General features: G+C 37.2%; 2 protein-coding genes across 2 annotated transcripts; one reads left to right on the top strand and one right to left on the bottom strand.

Moving 5' to 3' along the window:
* Window positions 1-144: 144 nt before the first annotated feature.
* On the top strand, window positions 145-8,297 carry LOC311087073 (uncharacterized protein; the record flags this gene model as incomplete). Its single annotated transcript, XM_084120323.1, has 5 exons — window positions 145-207; window positions 2,552-2,657; window positions 7,499-7,646; window positions 7,840-7,996; window positions 8,160-8,297. The coding sequence occupies 5 exons, from the start codon at window positions 145-147 to the stop codon at window positions 8,295-8,297; spliced, it is 612 nt and encodes a 203-aa protein (XP_083976449.1).
* A 77-nt stretch (window positions 8,298-8,374) lies between these two features.
* Window positions 8,375-11,478, bottom strand: ccl20l (C-C motif chemokine ligand 20-like). The gene is made up of 4 exons (XM_084121124.1): window positions 11,184-11,478; window positions 10,900-11,017; window positions 8,885-8,962; window positions 8,375-8,707 (listed from the first exon to the last, which is right to left on the bottom strand). The coding sequence occupies exons 1-4, from the start codon at window positions 11,263-11,265 to the stop codon at window positions 8,632-8,634; spliced, it is 354 nt and encodes a 117-aa protein (XP_083977250.1). The 5' UTR covers window positions 11,266-11,478; the 3' UTR covers window positions 8,375-8,631.
* Between the last annotated feature and the right edge of the window lie 15,896 nt (window positions 11,479-27,374).

Here is a 27,374-nt window from a genome sequence, read left to right on the forward strand (position 1 = left end):
TCAAACTTCAGAAGAGCAAACCTCAAAGCAGTCATGTAATGTTAGATAAAGAATATCTATTTTGTCTTATATCCAATCATCTTTAGCTGTTTCTAAATCTGTCTCCCTGTCTTGGCACAGTTTCAACACAAGTGAGGGCCTGAGATGCAGTCATTGGAGCGAGACCTGTGTGTGGGAAAAGCTCCAGGATCTCAGGAAACTTCAAGGGTGAGACTGAAAAATAGTACAATGCAACAGTAGTATTAAGAATGGCAACATATAGACTGATTAAAAAAAAAAGCATTATTTTCCTGTTATCTCTGTAAAGCTGCTTTGAAACAATCTGTATTGTAAAAAGCACTATATAAATAAATGTGACTTGACTTGTACTGCTTACAATCGATATGTTCCTATATCTGAAGCAATCTTTATTGCACCTGTACGGAAACGAATTGTGCTCAAATAAAGTGGTAAATAAATCTGAACCTGTGCTTGTCATCGCATTAACAAGTTTTTAATATAGATCGAAATATGCGCAGTTAGTTCATCATGAAACAAAGCGTAATGTCAGAAAAATCTTTAACGCCACATCATTCTCGTCATAATGACAGACAAGGTTTAGATTAAGCCAGGATTAGGCCTTAGTTCAATTAGGACATTTAAGTGGCTTTTATAAACGTGCCTTAGAAAGCAAACCCCATTACTGGTGTGAATCTTAAATCAAAACAATGACTGAGTAATATTTTAAGATATGTCAGTGCAAGTTACTTTCAGTTAAAACGGCTCAAACACATATTTTAGTCTGGGACTATAGGCTTACCTTGTCTGTGAAACCACAATCTTCCTGCTTGTGGTTTTGCCATGTTGAGTCTGATGTTGATGATTTCTGCAATACAGACATTACAGACTCAGATATGGGATTAGCTTTGAAATCTTATTAAGTTAAGCAGAGGTTTTGTTACAACGTCATCCAGCAGAGTTGAAATGAACAGGCCACATTTGATGGTAATATACCTTAATAACCACTGAGAAATCTAGTCACATCATTATGATAAAACATTATTAGTTATTATTCATAGTTTTATGTTTTATTCATAGTTTATATTTTGATGACCTCTTTTTAGAGCTTAAACAAAACTGCAGTGGCAGTTACACAGTTAAAGGAGAAATAGCCTTGTTTTTGTTTCACCTCTAGGTGGCAGCATTCTCTAACATTGCTGTCATTCTCATCAAGCGACTAATAAATCAGTTTTGTGCATATAATCTTCATAATACATTAAAGTTAAATAGTCTCTCTTTTTTTCTCTTTAATTCTTCTCCTATAAAACTAAGTCACAGCAATGAGGCTCTTAACCTCTTTTTTTGTTTTATAGTATGACTCTTCTCCTGAGCAGCGCAGAGTGATGTTTGACCCTAGACACTCACCGATACAACACTATCAACTTTGAGGAGGATCTCAGGATATAAGAATAACACAGCCTTGAAGGCCAACACAGAAACAGATTTTTTTTTTTTCTTACCGACTTACTAAATCAACTGCATTTAATTCATTTTTTACCAGAAAGATGAGAGTTTAAATATGAAAATTAACAAACAAACGTCATCTTGATTTCTCACACAACTTGTGTGCTTTTTCTGGGTGAGCTGAAGTGAACTGCGGTGCTATTAGAGTCTCACAAACAGAGTCGAGCACAGAAGACCAACGGCCAAGATCAGGATTTTCGTTAAATAGGCTAATACATAAAATTTTGGTTTGTTTTTCACCAAACCATATATCGTATACCCCTAGATTTCATGAGATCGTTCTGTGATACTTTTGCATCTTTTCTCAATAAGCTTGATGCTGGTCGCTAGCTCACGCGAGCAGGGGTCTGCTCCTTTTGTGATCTGAAAAAGAAAGAACGATATAGGTTACTGCATTAAAACAACACTAGGTTGAGTTTTATTTTATTTTCATTTTAGGGTGAACTATCCCTTAAAGCCAGTTATCTGCAAAGCTTTGTGGTGCAGTTTAAAATTTTACAATTCATTCCAACAGCGTTGAGGTGCTGTGATATGGTGCATATTTATTTAGACCTGGAAAAACAATAAAATCAAGGTAGTATTGACTTGTTTAGACCTAAAAAACCCCAAAGCATAAATATGGATTCCTGTTTGTTAAGTTCACAGATACAAAGATATACAGAATCCAATTTTCTTCTTCTTACCCAAAATATGCCAGTGCTGCTCACACCCTTTCCTCGATCCTTGTTGCATTTGATGACTAAACAACTTATAAATTCCATGATTCATTGCCCTCCAAGTTAGGCATTTCACATGTCCAAAGTACATCCTCAAACTTTATTTTCTGTGAAAAATAACTGCATCACTAACTGAGGGTCTTACAATCGCACCATCAAATATCCGTAATAAAATCACTGAGAAAGCATAAGCAATATTTCTCCAGAAGGCATCATGAAGATGTGTGCAATTCCTGCGATGAATCTGACAATGAGTTCCTCTTTTTGATGAAACAAAAGCAGCCGGTGTGAATGTGTGGAGTCAATGAGCATCTCTAACTTTGCATTGACAGAAGATCCAGGACCTCAGCAGTGAACACAACATGCATCTCAAGCAGAAGATGATGATGAGTCTCGCTGCCATCGCCGTCATTATGTCAGTTATGATTATGAGGACGAGTGAGTATGAGATGCTATACTTTTAAATTCATCTGTGTCGTGTCTGACTTCCAGAAAAAAATCGAATCAAATTCCTCAATTCATTAGATGGACAAAACAAGCCCGTTGAATGCTGCACATCATACATCTCTACCTATCTTGGCAAACAGTTTCTTCACAACTGAGGGTCCGAGATGCAGACACTGGAAGCAGGGCTTAAAGGAAAAAATCCGGGAGCTCAAGAAAATTCAACTTCAACAGTAAGTCACTGATGAACACAAACTGATGCAAGAGTATAGTTCATATAAAATATTCAAATTGACAACTTAAAGACTGTCGATTTTTAAATGCAATAAAGTCCATTTGTTCTCTCTCTTTTTTTTTAGATGGGATGTGAAGCTGAACATCTCTAAAACTCTCTCAACAGCCTCTCCCTAAAATCAACTCTAAATATGCTCAGATAGCAAAAATATATATTGTATTAATTTTAAAGTAGGCTATATAGGGTTTAATTTACTGCAATGTAATTTATCATTGTATAAAATTGATGTAGCCTATTCATCAATATTTAGTTGGTTTTCTGATTTCTGATTTGATTTGACTTATCTATTAAGATACTGTAGTTATACCATGAAATTGAAAGTTTTAGATTTAACACAAATCTGTAAAAAAAAAAAGAATTTTGCTCAAATAAAGAAGATAACCTAAAGTATTTTTATTGGCATGCATTGCATTACTTAATGGGTCAAATACTTGACATTGTTGAGTATCCACTATGAAGTATCTTATTTGATTTGTCATAGCGATATTGCAATATTATCTGTACTGGAGTAAATGGAAACTGGAAAGTGTATACAAAAACTCTTATTGTTCATTCATGGCAGAGTGGACTCTTAAAGGGATAATTCACCCATGAAAATTCTGTCATTAATTACTCGCCCTCATATTGTTCCAAATCTATAAGACTTTTTTTTATCTTTGAAACACAAATTAAGATATTTTTGATGAAATCTGAGAGCTTTCTGTCCCTCCGACACTGTGCTGTTTCAAAAAGTTCATAAAGAGATTGTAAAACTAATCCATACAAATTGAGTAGTTTAGTCTAAATTATCTGAAGAGACACGGTCGCTTTATATGATGAACAGATTGAATTTAGGCTTTTATATATAAATATAATATAATATAATTATATGCTGTCTGCAATGTTTCATGGGATTGTAGTTATTTCCATCACTAAAGATAACACAGTCTTCTATCTTTGTCCGTTTTGTGTGTGTGTGTGTGTGTGTGTGTGTGTGTGTGTGTGTGTCTCAAATCAAAGTCTGCAGTTTTGAGTTTCACATCATAGCTAATTGGCTTGGTTCATGGCTTATAATTCTTTAACAAAGACTTTTTCAAAATCCCTATGGGGAAAAAAGTTCCAGAACAAGCGCTACTGAAAAAGGGCACTCTATTGATCAATAGTAACAGTAAAGATTACATTTCAAATAGATGTCCATTCCAGTCCATTCCACCTTTCCATTAATCAAAAAATCCTGAACAAATAATGTATTAAGACTACCACAAAATTATTAAGCAGCATAACTGTTTTCAACACTAATGATCATAAAAACATAGCCTATTTCTTGACCAAATCAGCATATTAAAATGATTTCTGAAGAATCATGTGACACTGAAAACCGGTTATATGAAAATTCAGCTATTGGCATCACAATAAAATGCATTTATATTTGGTTATTGCAGCACATCATTTTAATAATAATATAATAATAAAAATAATAATAGATATCTTTAAGACTAAATTGACATTCAGTGACATTTTTTGACCATTTGACCATTTCTTTAGTAGGCCTGAAATAAAACGGCTCGGGCAGAGCACGTGAATCAAGCCTAGCAATCAGCTGATTGTTGGCATAACCAGACTCAGTCAGAGCAGCCTTGTTTAAATGGAGATAACAATCTGTTTTAACAATCTCAAGTCTGCTATTTACATAATAACTGAATCCCGCTATTATTTGTACTACATCAATTGATGTTTTCATATCAATACTCACCATGTCTGTCATGAAGCCAGATTAACGCCATCTCTTCTTGGAAACTAGCCTACTAGTTCAGCGTCACCGGAACACGCCCCGTCTGGTGGAGTTAAGTGATCGGTTTCATGTAATTCATCATGAGTCATGACTGATTACATTCTTCTGGAGCCTATGCTTAAATGCGTGTTGCTTTCACTTTGCAACTTTGCCTTTGCTCTCTGGGCCTTGCTGCTGGTTAATTGAACTATCACGTAGGTGCAATTATTCTGCGGGGTAACGTACGGTAATTAGAATGCAAGGTGACCATACGACGTCAGTGTTTGTTTTCATTTTTGGAAATGTAGGCTATTCTGTGTTTGCCGCTGAGCTCTGACATATGTGGGATGCGTCCTTTTCTGAATGTGTTTTATGTGGTTATTATGGTTATGTGGGATTAAAGGAACATAATTTATTATATCTGATTTAATTCATAAGGAAGCCAGGTAACAGGTGTGTTCGACATCGGCTGCGGCTGGATGCAACCAGATGCAACCATATAGACAGTAAAAGAAATGGACACAGCGACCCCATTGGATTCAACGGAGACAAAGTGAAGCCAATTAGAAACTCTTACTTCCTGGGGGTCGAGCGTACTGCGCAGACTCAAACTGAGCTTGACGACGTAGATGTGACGTGAGCAAACCGTCTGTCTTCTAGTAGCTGTGCCAAGATCAATCTGAATCATTCCCTTCCGAGACTTCCAGAGACGGAGAGTGTGAGTAGGAGCTGTCTATGATCTTGGAGCAGGAGAAACTTTTAGTAGGTGTTCTTATTAATTACTTTGTAATTAATCAGGGGGGCATGGATTTCTATTATTTTGAAGGTACCCCCGGGCGCCGCCATTGGCTAGCGGACCCCCACCTGCTGTTAGCATCCCATTGACTCCCATTCATTTTGGCGTCACTTTGACAGCAAATAACTTTACATCTGAGGCGTTTAAAGACTCCATTTGTCCATTATTTATTTCTAAAGAAACACGAAAATGTATAAAAGGCTCCATTACCTTGTATCTTACGTTATGGCCCCGTAGAAGCAATTTTTGTAAAAATAGGCTAACGATTGCGTCATAGCCACGCGACTCTCTGTCGCACAGCAGGAAATTACCGTATGGACAGGAGGAGAAGCTCGCGGGCAATCGGGAGGACGTGGAGGCAAAATGACAAAGTAATTAATCAGAACACCTACTAAAAGTTTCTCCTGCTCCTAGCTCATGGACAGCTCCTACTCACACTCTCCGTCTCTGCAAGTCTCGGAAGGGAATGATTCAGATTGATCTTGGCACAGCTACTAGAAGACAGACGGTTTGCTCACGTCACATCTACGTCGTCAAGCTCAGTTTGAGTCTGCGCAGTACGCTCGACCCCCAGGAAGTAAGAGTTTCTAATTGGCTTCACTTTGTCTCCATTGAATCCAATGGGGTCGCTGTGTCCATTTCTTTTACTGTCTATGATTGCAGCCGCTCTTGAGAAGCTGCGCTGGCTGAGTTCTCCAGCTACTCTCGAATTGCTCTCGCGGTACTTTGATGGCATACGTCACAGTCACGTGGCGTCGGCGCTGTATCAAGTCGGACAAAATTTCTAACCGGCATGCACTGCTTCAAGTCAGCCGCCGATCGGTCTGCGCAGAGCTGCATGAAGTCGAACAAGCCTAACGTCTCTGCTTTATACGATCTACGTACGTCCTTCTCAACTGTCACGTGGGCAGTGGTCACGTATTTGAAGTGTGCAAGCAGTTATTCGACTCCAGACACGTTGCTTCATCTTCTTTCACTGTTTTATTTTGTCTAATCAAACAAACAACACTTAATTTCTGACAGACTGTCCACAGACAGTTAGAAATGGGCTCATTTATTTATATTCCTTTGGCTCGACCGCCTTTCATATTCGATCTCCCTGAGTCTAACCTCAAAGAAGGTCAGTGACTGAATTAACAGTTGAGTTCAAAATCCTATTGAGGAGACCAGGGCTGGTTGTCACTTTTTTTTTTCAAGTGTTGTAAAGATTTCGTTTGTTTATTCATTATTTTAAGCTGGCAGGTTTTCCCAACGTGTTGTTATTTGTAAATTACATGAAATTGATCATAGCTAATCTCAACAGACAACAACAGTTAGGCTAACGTTAGCCTACACCAGTTTAGTGTAAAGCTAGAGTGGAACTGTTGAGAAAATGAGTAACCGATATTTATTTTGTTTATTTGATTTAAACTGACTGGCTAAATCAAGCTAGGTAGGATGGCACATTATTTAAATGGATAGTTCACCAAAAATAAAAATGATCCCATGATTTACTCACCCTCAAGCCTTCCTAAAGTCATACACCTAGGATGGCTTGAGGGTGAGTAGGCCTAAATCATGGGATAATTTTAATTTTGGATGAACTATGCCTTTGTTTAAGCTGGGTGACTTGTGTGGTTTTGCTTTTGGGCAGGATACTGCAGCCCGGAGGAATAGCCTATGGCATTTAATGACTTGTATGTTGATGTCTTTGATCTGTGTATTGCAGCTGAAGAAGAAGAAGAAGATAATGTTTTTGCAGAATTCCATGCAGATAATTTGAACATTTGTGAAAACATGTATCGGCAGAATGCTCGCTCCAAAATGGAAGCTGGAGGACATGTTTAATGGTAATGGTATAAGTTGGCCTATCACAATTTCTGAAACATGAGACATTTAGAAGTTTGCCTAACACTTTCTGTTTTGCAACCAATGCAGAAAGAGCAGAAGTATGTCTAGAATCCCCTGTCAGTGTTCATAGTAGGTACAGGCATAATGTCGATGATTCACGTGTTTTTCAGTGTATAGACGCAAATGGAGTGAAGTGGCTGAGAAGTTGAAGGAGAAATACCCCCAGTGGACTTCTGAAGACATCTTGAACCTTAGATTTCATTTTGAGTTTTTTGTCAATAATTATAAGTATCTTCTCCACTACTGTATCCTGTAGTGAACACTTACTTTCAGTACCCATGCATTTTGCAAAGCTAAACCCAGACAGATCTTTTTTAATTGTAACAAAAACTATTTCAGCTCTAGGTGGCAGCACTCTCTAACATCACAAGATTCCATTCCACACAAGTCACTAATAGATCAGATTATTTGAATAAAATACATTTTAATAATCTCTCACACTCTTATTCTCTCTTGTTTTTTCCCCTGTTTACTGTCCCAACATGAACTCTGGGACAGCAATGAGCTGCTTGACTTCTTTCAGGATGACTCTGCGCAAAGCGATGTTTGACTCTGCAGACACTCATCATTATGACGCCATCAACTTTGAGGAGTATCTTCAGGTTATAAATAGTACCTTAAACGACAACTTTTACATTATGATTTTTTGCAGAATTCTTTAACATCTATGTCCGTTTGTCTTAATCTACTAAGTGCCGATAAGAAGTATTTAGCAGATGTTTGTTTCATATAGCCTAATTTTCACTCGTTGTCTCTCTCTTTTAGCTGATGAACAATATGAAAATTGGGTCACCTGTACCCACGCCTGCTGGGATTGACGAGGACAGAGATGAGATTTTGACATTGTGCTCTGATGTATCAGAAACTCACCCCTTTAAACAGATGTGCTATGGTTTATTCTAAACTACAATGATTGTTTTGTAAAATATTGTTCTGTTAACTCGAACTGGGTTTTGTTTTTTAAGTGTCATACATAGAAATGTTTTTTTTAACTTCAGTTTTTAATGCTTTTTTCAGTATTGCTGTTTAAGACACATCTGTACAACACCTCAGACTGAATTATACATTCTGTGTGATACAAAAGTGAGTACAAAAATATAGTTATGTAGAAAACAAGAGTTTCATTGTTAAGGATGACTAGTCAGAAAAGAAGTCAAAGTATGATGTATGAGGATAATCATCTGTAATTAAAAGAATCTGCCGCCATTTTCTAAATGCTCATTTATCTGCAAACGCTTTATGGGCTGTGGGTGGTGGTTCTGGGATTTGTATTTTTCAGTCCAGCGTTGTCTGTCAATTTAGCTATTTTGGACCTATAGAGAAAATATAAATTCAAGTCAGTGTTATTTTGGCCATCATAAAATAACAAATCAATAAGAGTCTGTGACACTATTTACTGCTCAGTGATCGCATATGTTACCTTGAATGATGCAATGGTACATTTGCCACAAATATGAGGTGACTTGTTTTAAATGTCACACACTCCTTACCTCAGACGTGCCAGCGCTGCTTTCACCCACTGATCCTCAACGCTCGCACACACCTTCTTGTTGTTCTTGGTGAAGAAACTTGAAGAGAAAGATTAAGAAATTTGATTTTGGAGACCAATGATAGCAAAATTGTTTTATTTTCTTCTGAAGGTGCTGCAAGTCATGGCTACATATATTTTTACATTACTCAACTCATCTAAATAATTTATGCAATTTCAGCTTTTTTATAAGCTGCCTTCAACTCAATTTATACATTGTACACTACTTTTCAAAAGTATGGGATAGTATCTTTTTTTAAAGAAATTAATTTTATTCAGCAATAATTCATTAAATCTTGACAGTAAAGACATTTTACAATGTTACAAAATATTTCTAATTCAAATAATTTGTAACTTTATCAAAATATACTGAATGTATCATGATTTCCACAAAAAATGTATAAGCAGCACAACTGTTATCAACATTCCTAAGAAAAATTCTTGAGCACCAAATTTGCATATTATAATGATGTGTGAAGGATCATGTGGCACTGAAGAATGGAGTAATGGCTTAATTTTAAATGGATAATTTTTCACATTATTACTGAAGTTTTTTATAACATAAATGAAGATTTGGTGTGATTAAGAGACTTTCAAACTTTTGAACAATTGTGTGTTAAGTAGTACATTTAATGTTTATTCATAGATTTTAATTAGAAATATTATTCAAATATATCATCAACATAAATTGAGTGAAAAGTTGATTTCAAAAATTCAAATAATAATAATTTGTTACATTTATATAGCACTTTTCGCTTTACATGGAAGGGGGGTCTCTCCTCAACCACCACCAAAAATGAAAAAAATAAAATAAATCATTATCCTTTTTAACTGCCATTGTGTTGATGGCAGCAGCTCCTGAGCCGCATGTACTCCACAACAAGTTTGCGTAAAACTTGATCTCCAGCATGATTTGAGAAAGACTCAAAGAGCATCTTGCTTGAACGGAAGCAAGAACATCATACCTTATTTTACAAATTATTTTGTATAAAATTAGTGACCTAGAAATAATGCTGAATCTCAATCATATATACACTACCGCATTACATTGATCAAAAGTGATAGTAAGACATTTATGTACTAAAATGTTTGTATTTCAAATAAATGCTGTGCTTTTGAACTTTATATTTATCAAAGAATCTTAAAAAAAGTTTCTCCAATTTTCTTCAAAAATATTAAGCAGTCTTCAACATACATCAAATCAGCAGAATGAGTTCTGAAGGATCACACTGAAGACTGGAGTAATGATGCTGTAAAATCTGATTTGCCATTACAGAAAACTTTATTTTAAATTGTAATAATATTTCAGAATATTGCTTATTTCAGAATATTTTTTTTTTTAAACTGATTTTTAATCAAATAATTGCAGCCTTGGTGAGCGTTAATGAAAACTCTTACAGACCCCAAACTTTTACGGTAGTGTATTTTTCTCATTTTACGTTATAATTTATAATATAATACGTTATAATACAACGCATTCTCATCCTAGGGCGTCATATACTGACGCTTTTGAAATTTCTTCAATATCCGACGCAAAGGGCACCCTTTAGCGTCAATATGAGACGCCGGTTATGGGTAGGTTTAGGTCTGGGGTAGGTTTAGGGTTAGACCGCTAGGAGGCGCCTCCTAGACTCATATTTATCTGCGTCTCATATTGACGCCTAAGGGTGCCCTGTGCGTCGGATATTGAAGAAATTTCAAAAGCGTCAGTATATGACGCCTTGGGATAACACCCACTTTTAACATCTTTATAATATTTTTTTTTTATTATTATTATTAAATAAAGTCAGATTTTTCAGTGTATCAGACTGTATGTCCTGTGTTAATGCTGTGTTTTTTGGGGGGGTTTTGTGTCGGCTGTGTGCGCCCTCATATTTAAATGTATGGTTAAATTAACACCTATTTTGGTGTAACCACATTGTGTGGGTAAGTGGGTGAACCCTGACTCATCTCTGAGGTCAGATCACAGTGACTCACATGATGGCATCTATGCGACACACCTCGCGGGAGCTCTGCTCGATGAAGCCCTTGATCACACCGAAGGGCAGAGGATTTCGAGTGTATTTCACACAGCAGGCATAGTTCAGCGGCCCATCTGACGTGACATAAAGCATCTTTCTTACAGTCATGATAGTCATAAACCCACATAAAGTAGGTCCGTTTCTTACATAATCCCCATTAAAAGGCATCAGAAAAATCAGCTGAATCCACAGCAATGCAAAAATGCAGTAAGACCTCATTTGTATCCATAAGAAACTTACATGCTGCTGGAGTGTGAGGAAACAGGCTCAGAAGAATGCTGCTGATGAGAGTGATGCTGACCAGAGACATTATGAAGCGCATTTCAGACAGAGATGTTTGCTATGGCAGTGCAGGGCCTTATATATTTGTGAGTGATAAGATCTGCACGTGTATTGTAGAATCACAAATCAGATACAGGCTCCAAAATGGGGACGGCAACCACGGAAAATGAGGACAGGAAAGCCAATAATGCCGATATTACATTGCTTACAAAGCAAGTCCCAACCACAGATGTGCAGAATGATCTCAATGACTGTTTCCGCTTGGTATCTTGAGCAATTACGCATGTCCCATGTGAGAAGCTGCTGTGCAAATGCTAGTTTTTGTAATACATTTTACAGTATGACTGAATTTGTTGTGACTGATGATGCTAATTAACATCATGTGAGTAATACAGAATATCTAGAGGAAAAAACACATAGTTTCTATTCTAATCTATTCTATTCTGTTCATTTTACATCCCATTTATGGCTAACAATGAAATGCATGTTATCTCGTCATCTATTTTGAATCTTTTGTTAGCTCTTTGAGATTATTTATTTTATCTGATGGTATTACATGATTACATGTATGATTTAGACAATTTGAAATTGAAGACATCAATTTGCGCCTTATCTTGAGCTACCAAATGTGTTTACAGGGGAAGTTGTTTATTATGCAATGTGAGGATTAGCTAAACCTCTTCTTTACCATGACCCATTTAGTGGTGAGAATTTTCCCCTCTGAGCAAAAGAACAAATTAACATGCACAGCTTCCGTGACCTAGAAAACATCTCAATACGGAAATCTAAACATCAACGGGGAGAGTTAATGCAAAGATCATATATTTACTTCATCTTGCTTGTATGTGTGCCTTTGAGTGTAACACACTATTAATTGTGAAATATATAGAGGTTTTGTCATGTGAATCTGCATTCTGTGATTCTTAATGCTGCATATCTTTGGTACAATTGTGAGACATGGTATGTATAATTTTAGAAAACATCTCATGCAAGGTGCAAGCTCTTTTTCTGTCGGCTGATAAATCATTTATCCTGTATATCCAGGAAATTGCAACCAGGCTTAATATCTAAGCAACCCTGTGGCTTTCAAGAGTTTTTTTTTTTTTTGCTGTATTTTATCATACATTCCTGAACTGCACTCTCAACACCATGACAACGTGATTTTCTTTGTTAGTATTCTTTATTTAGTTAGAAGTTTTCATGGATCATGGATAGATGAGTAGACAGACTGACATGGATGGTTGAGTACAGTAGGTAGATAGATGTGTATGTATGTGGGTAGAAAGATGCATGCGTTGTCAGATGGATCTGTAGAAAGATGAATGGATGGACTGATTTATGGACAGATGGATAGATAAATGTATTGATTAATATATGGACTTACAGATGACTAGTAGGATGGATGGATAGAAACACACATGCAGATAGATACAGATGGACAGATTGTTGGAAGGACAGACATACAGACAGACAGATGGATGGATAGACACATACATACATACATACATACATACATACATACATACATACATATACAGTCAAACCAAAATTTATTCAGACACCTTCAACATTTCTCACATTATCATAGTTTATTCGCTATAGTTTAGAAAATGGTAATAAAATATGACAGGAGTTATCAAATATGGTTTTGGCCATCCAGATTGTCTCACAAATTAATTAGGTTGAATAGCTGTCAGCTGTCTAATTTAAGTACAGAATTAGATGAAACCAATTTAGGTCAACCAATTACCAAGCCTTGCTTAATTTTGTTCAGTCTGTGGTGTATAAAGATCACATTAGCATTTAAAAAAAAAAAAAAAAACACTTAAGCAAAACATACTGTAGTCTCATAGTCTCAAAGTGTCTGAATAATTTTTGGTCCCAAAGTTTTATAAATTTTACCTGGTAATCCACTATGTGAAGAATATTTGGGTATAATATGTCACAGTTTACTTTATTTTTCTATCCTCACTTACATAAATTAACTAGTGTCCTGCACCCACTAGTATAAATATGTAAAAAATTATATCTGATGTCTGAATAATTTTTGCTTTGACTAGATGATTAGATTTGATGGATGGATGGATGGATGGAAACACACATGCAGATAGATGGATACAGATGGAAAAAATGGAAGGACATACAGACAGATAGATACATACATAGCCTACATACATATAGATAATTGGATGGATGGATGGATGGATGGATGGATGGATGGATGGATGGATAACTAATCGATTTGATAGATAATTGAATGGATGGATGGAAGCACACATGCAGATAGATGGATACAGATGGAAAAATTGGAAGGACATACAGACGGATGGATAGATACATACATAGCCAACATACATATAGATAATTGGATGGATGGATGGATGGATGGATGGATGGATGGATGGATGGATGGATGGATGGGTGGATGGATGGATGGATGGATGGATGGATGGATGGATGGATGACTAATCGATTTGATAGATAATTGAATGGATGGATGGAAGCACACATGCAGATAGATGGATACAGATGGACAGCTAATTTGATGGATAGATGTAGATCACATGTGTCAAACTCCAGTCCTGGAGGGCCACTGTCCTGCAGAGTTTATCTCCAACCAGCTCCAAAAACACCAGCCTGGAAGTTTCTAGTAATCCTGAAGACCTTGATTAGCTGGATCAGGTGTGTTTAATTAGGGTTGAAGCTAAACTCTGCAGGGTTGTGGCCCTCCAGGAACTGAGTTTGACACCCCTGATGTAGATGGATAACACATTATGTCATCATACAGATGTGGTGACATATGAAGGTTGATAATATTTAACTTGACTATAAAAACAATAACAGTTGTTCACTTATAGAATGGATAAATATGAATGAAGATGATGTCGATGTCCACTGAACATTGAGGTGTGCAATAGTGTGTAAACTGACGCTGAGTAAACAGCGGTCTGGCTCCATCTGTACGCACAGCACAGTTGAGTTAATCATTGATGCAACACCTTTACTCTCCCTCTCAATATCTCCACTTTTCTCTTTTTATTGAGACCTTTCTTTCTGTCTCTGTCTCCGCTCTCCCCCGCACTCTGCTCTGCAACACACGTGAATCATATTGTACGCCTGCTCTCGTCTGCCAGAGCGAGTGGGACTTTCTGCTCGTGCACTTCAATCTTTTCACATGTTTGCTCTCAGTCTGAATAATTACCGTACGTGGGTGGATGTAAGCTTCTCTCATTTTGATTCCTTCATAATGACCCAGTGGGAGGTTAACAAATTAATACCTCAAATGATGAATCTGGAGAGACGGAGAGAGGAGAAACCGACAAAAGACATGTCAGGTCACCAGCTCTCTCATTCATTGCTCTCCGGTGATAAATATTTGATGCTGAGATTAAAATTCATGGGGTAAATGTTACACCTGGGTCCTCTGAAGCCTGAAGACAGATAGATCACCTGTCAAAGTCAGTACGCTCAGGCCAGGCCTCGCATACGTTGATTGGAAATGCCTGTGAAATCATGAGGTACAATAACTGGTTCGTATTTGACCTAGATTGACCTTGAGGTCAGAGGTGAGACAGTCATTTATCTTCGCTGTTTATTCAGAATATCTGACAATTTAAGAAAGGCACATTCTGCATACTCAGTTTTATTTCTCATAAAAAACTTTGTCCTTATCATTTATTTGTTCTTTTTAGCAGTGAAACTAGAAAAGTCTCATCTCTGAGACAAATATTGTTGGATGTTTCTTCAACTATAAGGCAAATCATATCCAAAACATGCTTTGGTTAATTCAAATTATGGCGCAAATGTAAATTATGAGATCCCATCATATGAGATAAAGTGTCATAATTTCGACCTTTTTGATCTTAGTAGGCCTAGCTATTTCGATGATATCTCTTAATTATGACTTAAATATATGTTTCACCATATGTTTCATATGTATATGGACGCCCATTTCCACCCCATGGGGATATAAAAAAAAGTTTAACATTGACATAAAGTGTCCCAGCCAGCCATCTACAATTTTAAAAAGAAATCAGTCTAATAAAAGGCGTTTTCTTAATATCATTTTAAACTCCCTATACAGTCGTTGTATTGAAGTAATTTGAAATGTCAATATGTCCCTTCAGGGGGCGCCAGAGGATATGAAGATGGATTTGTTTTTCCTTGTCTTGTCTTGCTTTGAAGAATGAGGATATCGCTAAAACGATTGCTGTTGTTTTCAGAAAAAGTTCTGCATTCTGCTTACATGGATACCATTTGTTACAGGCTGAATAAAACTGTTTTAGTCATTTCCTGGTGGCATTTGTTCAGTTTTGTCATCTCATGAAAAACGAAAATGCTTTTAACATTAAAATCACCTCAAAGACTTTGGCCAAAAAACTGTCTGCTTAAGTAGGAGATTTGTCACAGAGGACAGACAGAGTGGACACAGAGCCATAAATATGAGAATAAATATCACAGCTGGCATAACGTTGTCAGTGACACTACATATACCTCCCCCTCGCTCTCAAATTTGGGCCACGCTCCAACTTTAAAGTAATCAAATATTTCTCATTCTAGGGGTGATTTTTGTAGTTTGTGATAAATTCTGTCCAATAAAGCCGGCGAGATGACAGCTATGAAGGATGTAAAGGACACCAAAAAGAATGAATGATTATTTAAGGTCCCGCTTCCTGCAAGGAAGGCCCGGTGCCAGACACAGCATAGTTCTAACTCTATAAAAGTGTCAGTGTAAAAGTCTTTTGCAGTCCTGCATTTGCAATGATTAGGAGTTCAAGACTGAAGAGTGAGCGAGTTTGTGTAGCCTATCTAAAGCGGAACTGGAAGGCCCTGTCCCAAATGGCAAACTTCTTGTTTATGAGACCATGTGGTGTCCCATTTGTCATTTTAGGTTTCATAAGGGTGCTCGTGAGTTTCTGCCTACCTTTAGCAGCTGCTATGTTTCTTCAGTGTGCACTTTTGCTGATGTTGACAGATAGTTTATGTGTTACAATGTCATAATCAACCAACTTTCCTCATTTCCTTTTATTATTAGAGTTTGATAATCATTTTTAGGGTTAGGAAATGAAAGTCAATAGACCCTTTTCACTTTTTCCGGGTTTCTCAGAAGTTGTCATAGTTGGGTGAACTTCTATAGAGGTGAATGGAAACTACAGTTTGTGTTCCCATTTGCTCCAATTTACATGATTTTACAAAAGAGGGAAAAAAATCTGACCTATTGATAACATTGGTCAGAAGATTTCAAATTTGCTGTCACTGCGTCAGCCGTTAACACTGCCTCAACACTCGCGCAGCAACATTAACCAGTTGCTGTTAATTGTAATTTAATGCCAAGGTATAAGTATAGTGTTATAATTGTACATTAAGTTTTTAAAAAATATATATTGAAAATGTAAAAAACGTTGCTAGTTTTACAATGTTAACTCTGAATCTCTATAAACTCTGAAACTAATAAGCGTCATCACAGTCCGTGAAAAGGGTCCATTTGGGGTCCAATGTTTTTTTGGACCCCATTGACTTTCATTGAATGGACGGATTTTTTATTTCAAAATACAGGTTTTGGAACGACATGAGGGTGAGGAAATGATGACAGATTTGTCATTTGGTGTGTGCAACTATCGTGTTAAATCTCCATACAGCATGACAAAAAATGAATCGCTTTGAATTTTAATGAAGGACATGCACCCGTCAACGCACACACACTTTTATGTGTTGCTGCTACTGAAGAGTTGTTTATGCAAACACTTTAGCGCTCTGTGCAGCATGCTAACATTTGCTCAACACTGTCCTCCTGTGCAACAGAAAACAAACACGCACTGCTGGCCCAGAGGAGCACGGGCCAGAGCGCCACAATAAATCAAAGTGCCAGCTCCGACACACAAACGCAGTATCTGTAGGCAGAATGCATCTTGACAAGAGCCTTCTCAGCGCGGGTGCGCAGTTTCGGTGTCGGGAGCAGAGGAGTTACACAGATAACAGATGGATTTATGACAGGGCTTAGGCAGGGATTAGGGCACCTCAGACCTAGATGATTGCACAGCTTATCATGTCACCTTTAGCTTTATCACAGACATACGCTTCTGAGAAGACCGCCAGAGAGAAAGGGTTCTAAGCCATGTGGGGCGTGTTAGACAAAGAAAGAGGGAGAAATGCTACAGTATGTTAGCAATGGGATACTAGAGGAAATACAGTATGAATTTGATAATTGCTTTGCTAGCATTCAGTACAGTAAATGTGATTTCACCGCATGTTCCTGGATCAACATCTTTGTTGAACAACATTCCAATCAAACAATCAGATTTGAGGGACGAGTTTACAGTTTATGTCAAGTTTAGGCTTACAACCAAGGTTAGGTGCTTCTACATCAGTGCTGTTCAACTATTATTTCCCTCTGATTTTAGGGAGAAGTTATGGGTACGGTTAGCGTAAGAGGTAAGGATAGTGTTATGACGAAATTTGACAGGAATGTTGTTCCAGGATCACTAAAATATGTTGATCCAGGAACGTCTTATTTGGCAAAATCACGATGACCTACACACTTTCAGGAACGTTTGCGTAACATTTTTAACGGTGGGAGGAGTGACGGAGGAGGAAGATGGTGCATCTGATGAATGGTGCATCTCGTCCAAAGAGCCAGAAAAATGAACAGTGGTTTGGAAGATGGTCAGAGAGGCCAATAAATTATGCGATTATGTAATAGCTTCCTCCAAATATGTGTGTTGAGGTTAATTCCCTTCATTTTCACATCACTGGCGTGTCTTTGTGGGCAATTATGAAATACATAAATTAGATATGCGCCGGGAGGTCGTTTACATATTTCTTTGGCTATCTTTGTGTTTTATTACTCAATGCTCTCAGCATGCGTGTGAATGCGCTATAACTTTATGTTGGTGTAGATTAATGACCGATTTACATTAACCCACAGAAACATTTCCCATGGAGAGGCTCGGATGTATTTTCCCACATTTTCTCATCTTGATTTTGGGGGAAAATATCTGCAGAATTTTGCGGGGTGAGTTTAAACATGGTAAAAAGTGTTACATGCAGTATTATGCTCTGAAAGCATAATTATAAATATAGTAAGGGATAATGTACAGTCAATTCGTTAAAAAAATAAACCCAAAAAGGGTGGCCAAGCCAGATTCACAAAAATTCTTAAAGTAAGGATTGCCTCCCAAAATATTTTTTGTGAATTTGAGTTGTTTCAAATATTAAGCATTGCAACTCTTGCTATATATAATTAATTTACTGTACTACTCAAAAGTTTGGAATAATTAAGATTTTTTAAATTTTTTGAAAGAAGTATCTTATGCTCACAAAGGTTGCGTTTATTTGATGTAAAACAGTAAAAACAGTAAAAATATTATTACAATTTAAAATAACTGTTTTCTATTTGAATGTATTTTAAAATAAATTTTCTTCCTGTGTTGGCAAAGCTGAATTTTCAGCATCATTACTCCAGTCTTCACTGTCACATTAACTGCTGAATGGCTCCTGAAAATCCAGCTTTGTTATCACAGGAATAAATTACATTTTAAAATATATAAAGAAATTATTTTCGCATGTTCACGCAAAACAACGTATGCTCTCGCGTCAACACAACAAGCATGTGTCGTGGTGCTCACGCGCTGGAGATTAATACTTTGTAAAGAAAGTGGTAAATCATGTTTTCCTTTTTTTCCCGCTTTTTTTAGCACAAACAAAGCACGTGCGTCACTTCATAAACTTGAGGTTTAACCACTGGAGTCACATGGATTACTTTAATGAGGTAGCCTTTACTACCTTTCTGGGGCTTGAAAGTGGTAGTTGCGTAGGCTGTCAATGGAGGGACAGAAAGCACTCAGATTTCATTAAAAAGATCTTCATTTGTGTTCTGAAGATGAACGAAAGACATGATGGTGAGTAAATAATGATAGAGTTTTCATTTTTGGGTGAACTATCCCTTTAAGAATGTTATGTGAATCTGTCCTCAGGATCTTATGAGGTCCAGAAGAGTCATATTTCACGTTTAATGACCATCTGACTGTACGTACTGCATTGTGTATATGAATGGACATGAAATATTGATTGATGATGAATTTATTATATTACAGTATGTGAACAGAAAGAAGACCTGGAGTGGAATAAATGGGTAGAACAGTTTAGAAGGTCAAATTCAGAATCAGAATCAGAATTTACAGTTCAGTCATCATTATACAAAAACCATAGAAGGTTGCAATCGGCCAGTTAAGTATGCCCTGTAAGAACCTAAACTATTTTATAAATTAACGCAATGTACAGTACAACTTTGTGATTGACAGGCGTTTGAAATTGTTAGTTTTCTCTGGGCTCAGATTCCATGTGGGTTTGCCCATAGAGAGGGTATACCACATTACATTGAGTTTTTCTCCTCCAGAATACATGCTGGAAACCACTGAGGGTCCTGTCACTCTGTGAGAGTCCATGGGTGTTTATCATTGTGTGTGTATGGCAAAGAAACAAAAAGTGAGAGACACACAGCAGGAATTCCACAGCTAACTGTCACTTCCTCCCCCTTCTTCTCAGAGTGTGGGCGGCAACTCGAGATCTGTGTGTGTGTGTGTGTGTGTGTGTGTGTGTGTGTGTATGTATTGCTTATATATGCAGGAAAGACGTTTTGTTCGTGTATAAAAGACCATGACAGAATGTATATTCTTTGATGCTGCTCGATCATGTGTTTGTGTCACTGAAGCTGAGAGAAAGAGACAGTCAGAGAGCCCTGTATAAATAGAGGATGTCTCTCTGGTGTGTTCGCAGGCTGAAGTGTTTATAGGCTATTTGAAAGCCAGCACATTAGAAAGCTGTGCCTGGTTGAATGGGACAAAAACACGTTCGGGTTGTATTTCTTTGTAAAATCTAAAGAAAAATCTACAAATTGTATTGACAATTGACACATATTTATTTATTTATTCAGCACAAAAAAGTCAATTGTTTTTATCCCCATGCAGTGGAATTTAATAATGAGTTTAAATCCAAGTGTGTGTGTGAGTGCATGTGTGTTATATACTGTATACTGTGTGTGTGTATATATATATATATATATAAATGAGAAAAGTGGGCTTGTGCTAAACCTGCAGAACAGTAAACCCCTTCTGCACAGAGACAGGAAATGACATTAAGGTGGTGTAGTTGCCATGCAATCTGTCTGTTTGTCAATAGGTCATCCTCTGAATAAGCACCGACCCACAAACCATAAACCTTAATGATATGCTTTAGGGTACATGGATGGACTGTGCCTGATGCTGATTACCCCAAGATTACGCAGGGTTTGAATAGGGATTGTAATCTGCTCGTAACTCATGTTTGCTCAGCGCAGATGTGCAGCCATTGTCATGAATGATGACAACTCTAAGAGACCACCCTGTATTCAAAAGCGCATGACAATCATCTGAAATGAAATGAGAGATTACAGTGGATTAATGGTCTGGGAAACGTGTAAATGAGAGACTAAATTTCCCTCGTTGATAGTGTGTGCGTGCTCATGTGCTTTTGAGCACACTCAGAAACATGATCATTTCACTTCACATTTCAGGCCGAGGAGAAGAGCAGTCTAAATCTGCCGTGACATTCTCAATACAATAGAAACATAAAAAAGGTTTCACATCACATCAAGTGTCTGTGTGTGTGTGTTTGTGTAAAACTGTAATTGTGTTACATGTGAAATATATACTGTAGAAAATGTCTGCTAAAAATAATTAATAAAATCATATATTTAGTGAGGATTATGTTTAAAACAAGTGGGAAAATCTGCCACTTGAAAATATAATAAGAAAATTAAAAAAAGATTTAAGTTTAAAATACTAAAACAATTTCTATTCATCTTGTCTTTTCTAAAAAAAAAAAAAAAAGCTAGTAGTGGAAAATTATTAAAAAATAATCTGTATCTCACAAAGTCACAATTGTTGCGATTATTACATACAGTAGGTAAGTAGCAATTACTATTAATTACTAAATTGTTTTATTTATTGTATTTAAATGTATGTACTGTATGACAACAGTATTATTAAAAAATAATTCGGAAAAATATTTTAAAGTAGATTCAAAAATATGTTAAGTAGCGCCAGGGCTGGACTGGGACAAAAAATCGGCCCGGGCATTTTGGCCCAGACCGGCCCACTATATGATCATAAACACCACCCATCTTTGCACGCCCTTAATTATATGCATACCAACTCCTATTCATTAAAACCACTAATGCCATGTAATGAGTGAGTATAGGAACGAGTGTGAGTTAATAGATAAAATAAGTAAAAATTTGACATTTATTAATCCAGTCGATACTTCACAGTGGTGAATCCTAAAACAAGCTATAATCTGCATTGGCATAGGAATACAAGTGTTTCTTACAGGATTTTTGGTAAAACTGTGGTGGGTGGACCTCGGGCCTTCTAGGGGGGTTCTCGTGAGAAAATTTTGTGCATTTTAATGTTAAATTCATCAATCTGGTGCACTTTGAGAGTTCAAAATTAAAAGCTCCAACCCATATTCAGTGTGCAAATTAAACAAAGAAAAATTCAAACTTTTAGTTACAGTGTCTATTTACATTACACCTACTACATAATAATAGTTATAATATTAATCCAATGACAGTAATTGACATATTTTGTAAAACAAATGCACTAAAAAATAAAGGAAACTTTCATAATTAGTTTTGTACCAATTTCTATACTTGAAAGAGATATAAGCACATGATCTTTTATTTTGACGCAAACTGCATCAAGCTTTTATTTTGGGGGAAAACATGGTTTACAAACGCCTCTCATTAGATTTCTAGTGAATTGTGGTAATCGTCAACTATGCAGATGTGGAAATGATCTGTAACTCGGTTATGGGTTCCTACACTCATGACATAGCCTAAGTGTTTTGAAAGTAGTTTTGCTTAACTTACCGCAGGCTCTACACTTTCTTATCTCTCTCCTGATCCTCCTCACTATCATCATCTGCCACTGGAGCTGATGAAGGTCAGAAAACATATATTTTGACGCATAAAACGTCTGCTTTAAGGGCCTGGTTCTATTTTTTCACGCTATTTCTCTGCACATTCCTTGCGTTTCTTCTCCATCTCGCTGACTATTTTGACAGATACACACTGACACTGCTGCACGTTCGCTCACTCGTTTAAAGTTGTGATTGGGCCAGCCCAGTGTCAATCAAGAAAAGAACCAATGGGCCGCTGATCTACGTGTTTCATGGGCTGATCTGTCAGAAAAAAAAAACTAACACTGACTTTTTTGGACCAATGCATTACACCGGCACAAACCCAGCGCCGCCAATTAAGCAAAGCAAAACCAAACGAATGGGCCGCCGATGTACAAATTGTATGGGCCGTAAAATAAATAAATAAATAAATAAATAATGTAAAAGTATGAGATGTATCGGCCCAAAAAGCACGTCGGCCCACCGGGAAAATGCCCGGTATGCCCAATGGCCAGTCCAGCCATGAGTAGCGCTTCACATTGTTTGACCTGTCATGTCAACTACACAGATTCGCTTTGAGTACACTAAAACTTCCCAAAAAAACATGAAAGACAAGATATTTTGTCAGGTAAGATTTTCTTTTTTTTTTTTTTTTTGCAATACAGGGTTTGTAAAAGTACATTTATAATGCCTCTGTGTTTCCACGTCTGTTGTGTGTGTGTGTGTGTGTGTGTGTGTGTGTAACACATTTGAGTTTATTTTGGATCAGCACTGCTGTGGTTTGTGTGTTCCCCTCAGACCACATTCCAATTTTTCGACCGCTTGCCAGCTCTAGTCGAGATGGAAGTGGTTCTTGGTCTGAGTAGAAATACGGGGCTCAGACCAGGCCTGTGTTTGTGTGCATGTGTGTATGTTTTGGCTGAACACACAAACGTCTAGTGGCATCAGTGTTCGTTGTGCTTATAATTCAGCTCTATGACTGTGTGCGCTCTGGTCTGAGTGTTTGTGTGCCTATGTTTGGGTCTCCATATGGAGATATTTACTCAGATGTCATGACACAACTGTGGAAAATTGGTTTGTAGATCTGAAAGCACAGATCCGTGCTGAGCCAAGCGCTGCCTCTCACAGGTACTCCCACGTCCTCCGAAGAGAACCGCAGGGGGGAGGCCGTTCTTTGTTACCCCCCTCCCTTCAGGAAGAGCTGGGACAGGGAGTGGGAGGACAGCTGAAAAACCCCTCTTTTCCCCCTTTTGGTAGCGAGTAAAGCTTTAAGCACTCTGTCCAGAACAAAACAACCCCACAGTGATCCTTCTATCTGGCTCTTTCACTCTTTCTGACTCCGTAGGAGCCTTCATACAATGTGAGATCAAGGTATCAGACTAGGGTGCGGATTGAATTGGAAGTACACACTGGAAAACACACACTGACCCCTAGACCACATCTCCCCATTCGCAGATTACAAGCCCCTCTGTGGCCAGGGCATGCCATCAACATTATTAATGGCTGCTAAAATGTGGCTACCTCAAGGTCCTGAGCAGAATAAATATCATTCATCACAGGCACAACTCAAACAAGCTAGACAGATGAGTGTTAAAGTACATTCTTTTAGCCAGTGGGGATGAATGCACAGTGTGTATATTTGGAAGGGAGATGTGTAACGAGAGAGGAAAAGTGAAATGTTTGACTTTAAGAGTAAAGAGTGCAAACACACTGCCATGGAGAATATTTAGCATTCGAGAATATATGTTCCAAATAGTCTATCACTACCTGGTTTATTCGCCACTCAAGATCCTTAGAGGTCTATAACAACCTTATATACGGCACATTTTTCTCAAACTTTGATTCACTAAAGGGTGTCCATTTGTTTTTGTACATCTGGAAGAGGCTAATTTAACTCTTATTTGGCTCTCACCTGTATGTACACCAAGACATCTATTCAGTATGTGCATGGTTTTCAGCAAGTTGCAATACGTTCCTTGTCAAATGTTATAGCAACATTGTTTTTGTGATATTTGATTTTAAAATGCCAGTTCAAAGACATTTGTACTTAAATATGATGTTTGAAACCAAATGTGATGCTTTCCAGGTGTTGTAGGCCTTCTCCATTGTACAACAATTGTAGATGTGTGCAACACTTGTGCATATTCTTTGTTAACAGACAAGGCAATCATAACATTTGCTAATTAAATATTTTGTTGCTAACATTTAGTGACAGCTATTTTAGCACTTCACTGTTAATTTTGTGTTTTCTGCACCATTACAAACAAGTACTGACACCTCAACTCTATACTATAACATTAGCATAAGCGCTAACAGTGTGGCTAAGTTGCTATAGCAAAAATGCTAAGTATTTATTTAAACAGTTTCTTTGAATTTTTTTTTTAATTTAATACTCTGGTGCTTTGATATGCCATGATACTGAATTCATATACCATGGAATTTACTCTTCAAGGTGCTTTAAAGAATACCATGGTATTGCAGTCATGGTAGTCCATGTTTGTACTTGTTTGTAAGCGTACTTGCATTTGTGTGTGTGTGTGTGTGTTCTGTATGCACACAAAGTCATCTTTTCGGTATATTGAGTAGTATATTTTAATCCATAAATTGCTATTTACTACTTTACCATTCATTTACAGTTTTGCGTGTTCTCCATGCTATTACGAAAAAGTACTAGCACCTCATCTCTGTCCTATAATGTTAACATGGGATGTAACAGTTTGGGTTAGTTCACTTTAGCAAAAAATGCAATGATTTTTTAGAAAGAAAGTTTTGAATCTAATACCATGGTACTTCAAAATATATACCATGATACTGTATTCTTGTAGTATGGTATTTATACTTTAAGGTGCTTTATTTAAAGAATACAATGATATTACAATCATATAGTGACCAAAATATGATTATGCTACTTGTTTGTAAGAGTACTGGAATACTGTAAGGACAGAAATGTTAATGAAACAAAGCACAGCCAAATCCATGTCTCCACAAAAGTGTGTCCAAGTACCTGGAGCAGGCAAAGAAAGTCTTTCACAGTGGACCGCTCACCCAAAATTGGGCTAAAGAATTTTAATGGACTCCGGCAAATGGGAGCTAATTCGAGCGAAGTTGAGGTAAGGATAGGTGGAGTGAAACAAATGGACTGTAGAAAGAGTCATGTTTCAGAGAGGCACGCTGAGAAGGATAGACACTATGGCAATTAAATGGAAACCAAACTTTAAGAGAGCCAAAGGGAAAAAGCGTATGAGAAACAGTGGAATTTGGAGTCCAAGCAGAGGGAACTGCATTCCTTCAGTAAATTGCTGGTGGGGAATAAAGACGACGCAAGAAACATCAGTCAGACTTTGGAGTAAGAGATTTACAGTCAATCAAACTAAGTCCTGTGCTGTTTTCTTATAGGACTTTCAAGCTTGTGATCTTACAGTGCTGTCATAGCAGAGCTGCCTGTTTTTGTCATTTTGACTGCGGTTTAAGTTATTTATTGCTAGTTGTTAGCTGTGTTTAGCGATGCTGAGCAGTAATGGTTACTTCTCTTACAATATGGAAGGACAGGACTAATATCTTGCACAATATTGTATCAGGCATATCGTGATTAAGCAAAGTCGATACTAATATAAAATTGTATATTGTTTAACTAAATAAATTAAAAACATTTTGAAACTAAAAAATAGACACAACATTGTAATGTAAGATATTAAATTAAATAATACTATATATATATATATATATATATATATATATATATATATATACACACACACACTATATATAAGTGATATTTTTGTAAATTTAAATCATTTTATTCAGGAAGGATTTTACAATGTTACAAAAATATATATATTTAAAAAAAAAAAAGCTGTATACTTTTGAACTTTCTATTCATCAAAGAATCCTGAAAAAAGCCTCATGGTTTCCACAAAATATTTAGCAGCACAACTGTTTTCAACATAATAATAAGAAATGTTTCTGATATTAAATTGAAATATTACTGTACAGTATTTTTGAAAAATTACTGTATTTTTATTAAATAAATGCAGCCTTGGTTAGCATAAGAGACTTCTTTCAAAAATACAAAAAAAAATCTTACCGACCCCAAACTATTGAATGGTGTGTGTGTATTATATATATGTAATTCATTTATCTTGTTGCTCTAATCACTCTTGCAATAAAATTAAACCTCAAATGTGTTCTGATTGGCTGTTGCTTTGTGCAGGATTTGCGCTTCAGTGAAGACATAAAAATGACTTGAACTAGCTGCATTGCACGTAGTTTGGACAGTGTGCTTTGGATGAACAATTTTGTTCCTGGTTGCAGGGGACACATGGGACAGAAGGGCTCTCCAGGGCTGTTGAGAGGTATTTTTAGAGGCTGGTCTTATCTGAACTCCCGGAGGCCTGAAACTCAGTTCTTCACCTTGCCAGGTCAGGCGCTGAAAAGGGAATCAGCGGGCATCATGGGAACCGACCGAGTGGTGGAGCCAAAGGGGTCGACGGGTGACCTCACGGTGCGGCTGGGCGGCCTGCTGACAGTCCGACAAGAACAAGACCACCAACAAGTCTATTTTCACCGGTACCTCTCACTCCTTCCTGCTGTCACACAGACTTACACACCAAATCACTTTAAAAAAAACATGAACACACACCTTCATCATGGCTCTCCTTGTTGTGAACCCAAATAAACTCATGCAAAACTTCAATGTATTCTCCTAAAAAACACACATATGCTCTCAATTTCACCCTAGATGAATGTATCACAGGTGTTTCTGAAGCTCACAGTAATACCAAAAATAATTTGCTTGTTTATCAGTAAGCATGCCAACACAATTACCGAACTAATTACTGCAGTCGGTGCGTAAAATATTACCAAGTGTGAGGCATGCCTCCTCTCACGCTGCAATATTCATACCATAATCATGTTATTACTGTAAACGTGGCTCACTTTACGACAGCGGTAATTAAAAACGACTCTGATCGCAAGTATCAGTGGCAGCTTAGCACTGCCGTACTGTCAGTAATTAACACCGCCGCCCCATCTCTCCCTTTCCTAATGAAATCGCTCAGACAGATCATAGATTTCTCATTCATCTCAGCACACCAGGCACAGGCAGCTCACCTCCACTGCTGCTGAACCACGTTAAAACCAAGTACAATGGGGAAAAAACTCTCTTTCTTTCTGCCTCCCTGTTTTTCTACAACAGAGAAATCGATAATTTAAGCT

The sequence above is a fragment of the Abramis brama genome (assembly GCF_963993115.1).
Source record: "Abramis brama genome assembly, chromosome: 7".
Taxonomy (NCBI): domain Eukaryota; kingdom Metazoa; phylum Chordata; class Actinopteri; order Cypriniformes; family Leuciscidae; genus Abramis; species Abramis brama.